The sequence below is a fragment of the Cucurbita pepo genome, chromosome 14, assembly GCF_057944985.1.
Source record: "Cucurbita pepo subsp. pepo isolate OVF chromosome 14, ASM5794498v1, whole genome shotgun sequence".
NCBI classification, from domain to species: Eukaryota; Viridiplantae; Streptophyta; class Magnoliopsida; order Cucurbitales; family Cucurbitaceae; genus Cucurbita; species Cucurbita pepo.
The window spans coordinates 7336885-7347670 of NC_141811.1; the positions used below are offsets into that span (position 1 = coordinate 7336885).

General features: G+C 35.8%; 1 protein-coding gene across 2 annotated transcripts; it reads left to right on the forward strand.

Annotated features, from left to right (window-relative positions):
• The first annotated feature begins 444 nt into the window (after positions 1–444).
• On the forward strand, positions 445–9299 carry LOC111783818 (RNA helicase family protein). 2 transcript variants are annotated; one of them, XM_087117630.1, is made up of 16 exons: positions 445–722; positions 982–1055; positions 1133–1175; positions 1264–1344; positions 1429–1645; positions 2012–2426; positions 2622–2825; positions 3214–3374; positions 3501–3686; positions 3920–4151; positions 4354–4553; positions 6972–7106; positions 7287–7494; positions 7830–7871; positions 8148–8190; positions 8452–9299. In XM_087117630.1, the coding sequence occupies exons 2-13, from the start codon at positions 987–989 to the stop codon at positions 7468–7470; spliced, it is 2127 nt and encodes a 708-aa protein (XP_086973756.1). In that variant the 5' UTR covers positions 445–722; positions 982–986; the 3' UTR covers positions 7471–7494; positions 7830–7871; positions 8148–8190; positions 8452–9299. The 2 variants fall into 2 exon arrangements, with proteins under 2 accessions (XP_086973756.1, XP_086973755.1); XM_087117629.1 differs by lacking the exon at positions 7830–7871.
• Positions 9300–10786: the final 1487 nt, after the last annotated feature.

Sequence of the window (10786 nt, forward strand, 5' to 3'; positions counted from 1 at the left end):
AATTTTAGTTCATTAAAGACTCCCGATTCAATTTACAGGTATGAGAAAAACTAGCGTCTTTCCTGAATCGACTTTGATTGCACCAAGAACATCTCGACTACAAAACACATGAGGCAATGAATTCTTTTATATGTCACTCATATCAATGAACTCAAATTGGCGAGCACGTATCAACATCGATCAATCCTCATTCCTACAGCGTCGTGAACATGTAGTTATGTTCGGGGATAAAAAAAGGGTCAACTTTTTTTTTTTTTTTTTAATTTATTTTAATTTTCTTATAATAATAATTATATATATTTTTACAAATATATAATAAATAAAGGAAAATAATTACCGAGCCAAATAACTTATATTCTTTTTCCAAAAAAATAAACATATTTACTTTTTAATGTTAATTAGGAAAATAATTAGATAATTATGAAATTTAATTTTGTAAGCCTAAACCTAAACCCTCGACTGTTCTTTTCCCTTTGTCTCGGAGTCACCCACGACTAGGGGAGTGTTCATCGTGCGACGGCTTGTCATCATCCTCTTTTCTTTCTCGGTTTCCGCCGGCGGTTGGCCAACGCCGGTGCTCCCATCGACCAGTACTCGACGGTCGGCCATTCTCTCTCTTCAACAGTTCCGATAACGAGCGCGACTCTGTTTTTCTTTCCTCACCGGCTGTGACTACAAGCCCTCAACGACCCTTTTCCGGTGGGTTCCAGTGACGACTCGAGGTGAGATTTGTTTTTTTAAAAGGTTTCGTGGTTGATTTTATTCGAGTCAAACCCATGAGCTTTCAAAATCGTTTTGAAGTATCCGTTTACGCTTGGAGCTTGGAGTCGGATAGGTGAAATCTAACTAATCTAATAAAAACTAGCACGCATTTGGGCAATTCCCTTCTATACATCAGCCATTGGAAATTAAGTTAGAAGTTTTTTGTAATTGATTATAACTGGCTTTTGTTTCATCATTTTTTTTTTTGTAAAACTACAGGGGCAATGGAAAGACTGGGAGTCAATGCCAAGGTCTCAGCTAATGATTGCAAGAGCGAAAATATCTCCAGGCATGTACTTATAGTTCTAACCTGTTTTTGGTTACAACTTACAATGTTTTGGTGACGTGATTTTGGTTGCTATGCAGGAAGCGAAAAATTGCAGAACATAGAAAGTCACTCCCAGTAGCTTCGGGTACTAACCTAAATTCTTTTGGTCTTCTATTTCAAATTAGTTGTTTTTCTAAGTTCCTGAGAGTTGTTGATTTCTTTTATGTGATTAGTTGAACATCTGCTCATACAAGAGGTGCATAGAAATGATACATTAGTCATCGTTGGTGAAACTGGGAGTGGAAAAACGACGCGTGAGATTCTGTCCCATGTTTCTAAATTTTATAATCGTAGTTACCTTATTGTTATGCTGAACTATTTGTATCCATGTTTTTTAGAAATACCGCAGTTCCTGTTTAATGCTGGATTTTGTCGAGATGGGAAAGCTATCGGGGTGACCCAACCTCGGCGTGTTGCTGCGGTAACTGTTGCTAAAAGAGTTTCTGAGGAATGCGGTGTTGAAGTTGGGCAAAAGGTTGGGTATTCCATTAGATTTGAGGATGTAACTTCTAGTTCCACAAGAATCAAGTACATGACTGATGGTCTACTGCTAAGGTACTATATAGAAACTTTGACTTCATTTCAAATTGCCATTTCAACGGACACGCAAATAAGGTTTTATTACAAATTTTTATTCTATTTTTCTTTATTGTCTTTTTGAGTATTTGTATTTTGATGGTGATACTTGATTTTGAATTCATATTGTGTCCTTCCTCTTGATCCATGCAATGTATATTTTTTTCCACGTAACCTATTTGTTGATAGGCATGATAAATAAAATTTGTTTGATGACTAATACGTGAACTAAATTTCTTTTATTGACATTCTAATTGTCTCTTTAAGATTTGCAGAACTTAGGGTAAATGTGGACTTTGTGCAATTTTCTAACTTAGGTATCATGTTGCTTTTATAAATTTTCAGGGAAGCACTGTTGGACCCTTTTCTCTCAAGATATTCAGTTATCATTGTTGATGAAGCTCACGAGAGAACAGTTAATACCGATGTATTGCTAGGATTTTTGAAAAAAGTGCAGAAAACAAGATCTAGATCTTTGAATGACTCTTTGAATGCTGAGAACATGCATGCTAATGGCCTAGTGGTAGAAAATGGAAATAATGGTAAATATGCAAGTTCCCTCAGGCAATATCGTGGAAGGAAACTACCTCCATTGAAGTTAATTATCATGTCTGCCAGCTTAGATGCACGCCTTTTCTCTGAGTACTTTGGTGGGGCAAGGGCTCTTCGTGTCCAGGGGCGTCAACATCCAGTGGCTATATTTTATACTCGTAAGCATGTATCAGATTATTTGGAGGCCACGCTTATTACTATATTTCAGGTAGTTATTAAATTCTCACATTGGCTTTTTATTAACAATAACATGTAAATTTTCTATTCACTTGCTTATTATATAAATCTTTTTCACGACTATTGTTTATCAAGTTTTGTTTTGAATGTAAACTTTTGAACACCCTTTGTCTTTCTAATTCATGTAACAATTTCAATGTATTATCACACATATCTTGTGACCTAGATTCATTTGGAGGAGAGTCCCGGTGATATACTTGCATTTTTAACTGGGCAAGAGGAGATAGAATCTATTGAAAATCTTGCCAAGGACAAGATTCAGAAGTTGCCTGAAAGCAAACAGAACATAGTAGTTATTCCTATATATTCAGCCCTTCCTTCGGAGCAACAATTGCGAGTTTTTGCCCCAACTCCACCTGGAGTCCGTAAGGTAGTTTAACCACATTGTATTAAATGGATTCTTTATTTTCTTTTCATCCTTTCTCCCAGTCAAATATTATCATTTTAAAAAAATCCTTTTCATTCTCGCATTTTTTTTTTTTTATTATCTCATATATTCCTTGTTTGTTTCATATTTGAAATTGATGCTTCTTGGAGTTTTTAAGGTAGTTTAACAACGTTGTATCTAAAGAGTTCATTATATAAATTTTCTTTTTCCATTCTTTCTCCCAGTCAAATATTATCATTTCAGCATATCTTACTAAAAAGATCCTTTACATTCTTGCATATTTTTTTATATCTCCTAGAGTCCTTGTTTGTTTCATTTTTGAAATTAATGCTTCTTGCCTAAAGATTTTGCTGGTGGCCCTGCTTTTTAGGTGATATTGGCAACAAACATTGCTGAGACATCCGTGACAATACCTGGGATCAAATATGTTATTGATCCTGGATTTGTAAAAGCACGCACTTATGATCCAAACAAAGGGATGGAATCATTGATTGTTTTTCCAACCTCAAAAGCACAGGCACTACAAAGGAGGTAATATGTTGGATTAAGCATGACTGCATGATTGCTATTATGAAATTTTGTTTAGGCTATAATTCTAGCGAAAAATATTTGAATTTAACTAGTGAGAGTTCTAGTATTAATATTCTAGTGCTTCAGTGGGCGTGCTGGCCGTGAAGGACCTGGAAAATGCTTTCGTCAGTATCCTGAGGATATGTTTTATAAACTTGAGGATTCAACAAAGCCAGAGATAAAGAGATGCAACCTTTCTAATGTCATCTTACAGTTGAAGGCTTTAGGCGTTGATAATATCATGGAATTTGATTTCTTGGAAGAACCACCAAGGTGCAAGTTTTATAAAGTTTATTGCTTAAGCATGTTGTAGGGTTTATCTTTTCATGTGTGGGTGCCGGATGTTTTTATATGTAGGTGTTAAGTGAATAGGAGCTACTACTTTTTATTTTCTTTTATCTACCTTAGCTTCCTCTTACTTGTGGGAAAAAAAGGGAAGAAAAGATAGGTTTTGAGGGGTGGGGGTTGAAAGATGGGAATGTGTCCTTGACCCTTATTTTCAACAGGCAAGCTATTTTCAAGTCGTTGGAGCAATTGATTCTGCTTGGGGCTGTAGCACATGACGGCAAACTATCTAATCCAGTAGGACATTTGATGGCTCGTATTCCATTAGATCCAATATACTCTAAAGCTTTGATTGTTGCCGGTCAGTTCAACTGTTTGGAAGAAATGTTGATAACTGTGTCAATGCTCTCAGTTGAATCCATTTTTTACCACCCTCGTGAGAAGTTAGAAGAGGTCAGTCCACACTTTATACAAATTATGTCGTTTCTATTCCTCTTTTGTTTTTAGATTTTGTCCTCGTATCATAAAAGTTATAGCATGCTACTGTCATTCACTCAACAATAGTTAATAATTAGAAATATTTCCTATGATGAAGTCTTGTTTAGTCTTCTATTTAACTCTATGGTAAAATTCCATATATTTATTCTGCTTTCAGGCAAGAGCTAAAATGAAATGTTTTTCAAGTCTGGAAGGTGATCATCTCACTCTAATCAATGTGTATCGATCTGCTGAGGAATTTTTGAATAAGAAAAAGTTGGAACTTAGCAAAGAAAAAGTGGAGAAAAGCTTGAAAAAGTGGTGCAAAGAAAATTTTATAAATAGCAGATCTTTGAGACACGCACGTGACGTTCACAGGTTAGCAACAAAATTCCTTGGTTAATGATCATGCATCAAGGGATGAGGTCTCATAGATAATTGATCCCTCTAACTAGAGCACATTCTTCACTTTTGAAATTTTGTTTAAGTTCTATTTTAGTATCTTAATTTAAAAATATATTTTTTAGCATTATAACTTTGGATAAAAAAATATTTTAGTCCTTGCCATTAATTTCTTAATGAATTATTTAAAAGGAACTTCGCCGGGGCTCTTCTTTTGTTTATTTAATTGATTATTGAATGTTTACATGCACAAAATGTTTTAAGCTATACATTTTGCATCTCTTCCCACCTATTTTTTAATTGAGTCCGCATCCATCGAACAAGGTGTAGGCTTTATAGGGTCAGGGTGCTAAATCCCTAGTTAATACTAATCACAATTCTTCTTAGAATTCTCATTCTGATTTGATGCAAGTCTTTGAGTCCTTGTTTCATGTCCAAAGTTGCTCTCCTCTTCTCTTATGCTGAGTCCTCCTATTTTACCTGGAATTGAGTTTTTTTCCTTGTCCTTGTCTTTTTACAACCCCCTCCTAATTTCCATTGTTTAAACTGCATCAGTTCTGAGGTTAGCATGGTCTCACAAAGGTTGGTTACAACTTTAATGGGGAGAGTGGGTTTTTGATTACTCCTTTGTGTTAGCCATAGAGCATGTGTGGGGTTTTGAGAGCCACTTCGATACTACTAGAGGTCATATTGGTTTTCCAAGGCCAAGACTTAATTCTCTGGAGTACCGCTTCCAAGAGAGAATGGTATGGTTGCCATGCTCTCCTCAATCGTGAGAAATCATCTTGTATCAATTGAGCAGTCTCAAGAGCATTTGGGGAAGGAGAAGGGGCAAAAGACAGTTGGACCATGAGTAAGAGGCTAAGGGAGCTGAAAAACCTAGATTGTTCAATTAACTAGGATGGCAAAAAGGCTTTGTCAGAAGCTGGGGAACTAAACTCAATGAGGCTTTGTCTCTTGGAATGTGTGGGGTTTGAGTGGGAGGGAAAAGTGGAGGCTGCTCAAGGATTTCTTACTTTGGGAAAGGCCAAATGTTGTCACTTTGTTGGAAACTAAACTCCAAGAATATTGTAGTCTCTTTGTTAGGAGTCTTTAGGTGGTATCATGTTGAGTAGGCAGGGCTGGAGTTAATATGGGCTTTGGAGGCATTCTTTTGATGTGGTATGGGAGAGTTTTTAAGTCTACAAGATTCTGAAAGGAGTGTTTTCTCTCTTTGTATATTTTGAGTTCCAAGTTGTGAAGGTAGGATAGTCTTGGATGTGTATGGCCCGTCTAGTCCCAAGGGGAGGAAGGAGTTTTGGGAGCCTCTATGACCTTTATGGTGAGCATTGGTGCTTAGCTGTGAGTTTCAAGGTTATTAGATTCCTGTCTGAGAAGTTTAGTTGAGGAAGAGTCACGAGGTTGGTGAGGAACCTTAATAAAATTATTGAGTGCAAACTCTTAGATCCTTCTCTAGTTATGAATAGGTTTACTCGGTCTAGTGGCAGAGAGAGTGGTGTTTTGTAGATTAGGAAGAATTCGTTTTTACTAATGGGTGGATCATGTTTTCAGGTGATCGTTGAGGGGGCCTAGACTTCAGATCCTTGGCCTATCATCTTTAGATTCGAAAATATTTGGTGACATGGGATTTTGCCCTTTTTAGATTTAAAAACATTTGGTTCTACCACCCTTCTTCTAAAGCTTCTCTTCTGAAGCTTCCCTTTTCCCGTTTAGGACACCTCATGTTTTCCTCTTTGTGGAAGGTTAAAATCCACAAGAAAGTGAAGTTTTTTATTTTTTTTATTTTTTATTTTGCCTGATGGAGTAAACACTCACGGTCATATCCGACGACCTTCATCCTTGATTTTGGATTTGCAGTGGTGTGATCGATGACAACATGCAAGGATCTTGATCATCTTTTGTGGAGTTGCTAGTTTGTTTACTCCCTTTGGAGTTGGTCAAGTTGTTTAGGATAGACTTGGTACGTAGTAGGAAATATGGGTCTTTGTTTGAGGAGATTGCGATGAACTCAACCTTTCGTGAAGTTGAGGTCTTGTGGTTGTTATGTTGTTTTTCTATCTTGTTGGAAGTGTGGATGGTGAGGAACAATAGAATTTTTAGAGGATTGGAGGGTCTTCACAAAATCTTTGGGAAGGCGAAAGGTTTAAAGCCTATTTGTGGGCGTCTTTTGTTGGGCTTTTTTAAATTATCAGCTTAATACTTATTATTCTTTTGGATTGGAGCATGTTCTTATAGGTTGTTGAGGGTTTTTTTTTTTTTTTTTTTTTTTTTTTTTTGTAGATTGTTTTTTGTATGCGCTTGTACACTCTTTCATTTCTCCCTCAGCTTATGAAAAGCAAAGAACCATATACATTTTTCATTGTATAATCTTTCCAACCATATATTTTATTGCAGTCAAATTAGGGAACATGTTGAACAAATGAATCTTCCTCTTCACTCTTGTGGAGATGACACGATTCAGTTTTGTAGATGCCTAGCTGCTTCCTTTTTCCTCAACGTAGCCACAAAGCAGCCAGATGGAACATACAGGTATTCATCTGTATTTGTCTCATGCTTGTATCAATCTCTAAACGCTTTTTGTAACTTGGGCTTTTGGATTACTCTAGAATAAAGGCCATTCTGGGTCGTGTTTATGATACGTTCTTCATGTAGTTCTAGTTGTCTTGTTAAATTTTTTTTATTCTATCTCACACATGACAAAAAATGCAGGGATTGTGCAAGTGGTGAGGTGGTACAGATTCATCCCTCTTCTGTGCTATTCCGCAAAAAACCAGATTGTGTAATTTTCAACGAGTTCGTGCAAACTAATCATAAGTACATCCGCAATATCACTAGAATTGATCGACTTTGGCTGTCTGAACTGGCTCCGCATTATTATGCACTGCAAAACTAAATTGATGTGTCTACGTTCACATAGGTATTATTGTATTACTCCATTCTCTGCACTGTCTTGTAATTATTTCTGGAAAGAGTTTCTTTTATTCTTGATTGGCTGGATTGCACTCGGTTTCTTTTCTTTTTTTTTTTTTTTTTTTTTTTTTTTTTTTTTAATCGAAGGAAATGAAAGTAATATAATGAAGGTGGGAAAACAAGAGAAAAAATGTGTACAAAGGTCCAGAGAGAACAACAATGATATGAAACGTTTCTCTAGTCCACTGATATATAGCATTGATTTTGAGGTTTTAGAAATAGCAAATGTTTGATACTTGGGAAATATTTCTCAATGTCATTTCTCTCATATTCATTTTTCAGTTCATTGGCTTTCCACATTGGACAGCTCCATTTCCAGAGAAGGTATTTGAAGTTCAGATAGGATGCCTTTAGCATTCTAAAACTTTGATTGAGAATGAAGTGAGATTTTCCATCACTTTCGAAAAGCATTTGATTTCAAATAATAATTTAGTATGAGCTAATTTTTTCTCCTTTTGGTTAATTACTTTCTTTTACTTCTTGTCACGTATCTCTCTCTCTCTCTCTCCCAATTTGATAGTTCATTTCATTTGGATTTGAGTACATTTTATTGGCTGCGGATGCTTATACTCCATTCATTTTTGTATTTCTTGAATGAAGGTGCCCAAGATGTGGAAGGATCGACTACAAGGGATAGCCTGAGGTGGGTCATTCATTTTGAATTTTACACTGCTATTTTCTTTATTGCTGGGTGACATAATGATTAGTTAATTTTTTTGTCTCAATGTTATGGTCATTCCATGGGCAAAAATATTTAACATGTACTTTTCCATGTAGTTCACTGCTGCCATTTCCCTATTTATTTTCTTCTCAATACCTTCTCACATTGATCCATGCAACGTGCTTATGTTTGAAGAACTGTTCCTCTCTTGTAACGTGGATTTACTTTTGTTTCAACCACCAGGAACTCCTCAAAAGAAAAGGAGGCAGTTAAAGGGAAACCAATTCTCTTTGCCACCGTACGTGCTTGTCTAGTGCTCTCACTCCACGAAATATTGTGAAAGTTGGCTTATCTTCTATGACCAAAGGGAAAAAAGAAGACATTCTTACTGAATGTATCAACATGATTGACGATTGATTGCCCTTCAAGAGACTAGCCAACACCCACTTATGCTTAACAGTACACGACTTCTCTACCCAACAATTTGGTATACTTCTGATTACTTACGTTCAAGACAACCTGCCTTCCAATGGTCTAAAACAGGGTTGTCACTCTGCATTGCCTTGGTTTTCAAGTGGTCATGTGTAGTGTTGGTTTATTGAAATTTTGTTTACTGTGGCAAATGAGTCCCATTGAACTGACACTTTTGACCTTTATATCTTCTCGTGAGGCTGAGAAAAGTAACGAACAATTGTCGGTAGCTGCATTGCCGAGGAGGATTCACTATGGGATATAGATATCATTCTTGTTGGTTCAGATTCGATTAGGAAAAGAAAATTATCCTCAGATTAGTAGAAATTCATTGCAGTAATCTTCTCAGCAGGGTCAGCTTGAGTGACTAGGACTGCCATTGTTGATGTACTATTGTGTGGTTGTTCATTAAAATTGCAGGGGGGCTAGAATATAAGAGATTAATGTGTGTGTTTTGGTGTATTGGAGACTGAGATTTTTCATTTCTATTAATATCTGAAGTCTTATATTTTGTGATAAGTTAATTAGGTGTATAAAGTTGAATGTTGGATGTAAATTTGAGACTGAGAACATCATATATTTTTTATTTAATGACACTTTCATCTTAGATTTAAAATAAAGATTCTTTAGTTATAAATGATTAATTCAGTGTAATGATATGGTTTTGACAGACATCCATTACTTTCGGTGTATTAATTCAATGGTACCTTTGATTCATCCATTGTGTTTCTCAAACAATTCAATTGGAATTTGAATTAAGTACCTTTTTTACTCTTTCCATGGATTGAGCTCAAGCTCAATTGTTACTCTTTACAAATTTAAAACCAAACTCAAGCTCTCTTGCGCCGAAGATGAACGGGGCTATAAACGATCTGTCGAAGCTGTGGGATGTAAAAATGCATCGATAGGGGAGCGTTTCGCCTTAGAGGGAAGCACTCGCGTGAGCAGTGGTGGACAAAGCGGAAGCGAGAATGTCGGCTTCAGTAACGCAAACAATCCAATACCCCGAAAACCTAAGGGTTCTTCCGCAACATAAAAGATAAATGGAATGGGAAGAAAACTCTAAAGAGCTCACCTATAAATTATTCCGGCCATGTCATCGTCTTCAACCTTTAGCGGGGGAGGGGAGATAACACTTTCCGTGTTTCTCTTCCTCCCCCAAGTTTGCTTAATTATCAGTATCTTATCCACCATATGCATTTGTTAGATGAACACGACTCTCCACAATTTTATGATATTGTTCCATTTTGATCACAAACTCTCATAACTTTGGTTTGGGCTTTCCCAGAAGGCCTTATACCAATGGAGAGAGTATTCCTTGATTATAAATCCATGAACATTCCATACATTAGCCGATGTGGGGCTTTCATCGTCCAATGGCCTTGACACAAACTTGTAATTTAGAGGTTCTAGTTCTAACTCTACACTTAATTATGCTAGCTCATTAATAAAATATTCTCCTTACATGTGAAGAGTCGGATAAACTTTACTTTTCAATTATTCGATCTATTTCTAATAATTTTTGTTCTCAAATTTATGAAATAATATCCCTATAACTAGTCTACTTACATTTTTAATAGAAATTATATTAAAAAAATAAAATTAACGTAGGTTTATCATATTTAATATTAATTATATTTTTAAAATTATCATATGATATAACTTTTTAATTTCATTCTTAATAAATGTATAATTTAAAGATTTGTTGAATAAGTCGAAAATCGAAAATTTAAATATTTATTAAATTAAAATTTGAAGAAAATTTGAATTTTAAAAATAAAATGATAATATAGCTCGTAACGCAACAGCCAAAAATTTCTCATATTCCATTTCGTCATCTCCATAAGATCTCGTTTCTGCAACTCCACATTGCCTGTGTCCAGAATGAATACGGTATTCTCTTCTTACTTCATCTTTGCTTCCTCCATTTAATTTCCCTGATTCTATTTGCTACTTCAATTGTACTGTTTGTGTTCTTTCTTTTGTGAATTTGTTGTTTTCCATCGTTTTTTTCTTTTTAATTTCAATTCTATCGTATGCATTTGGTGCTCCGGTGTGTACATGATTTGGATCGTAAATTTGACCTGACCATGGATGGATGAAAACG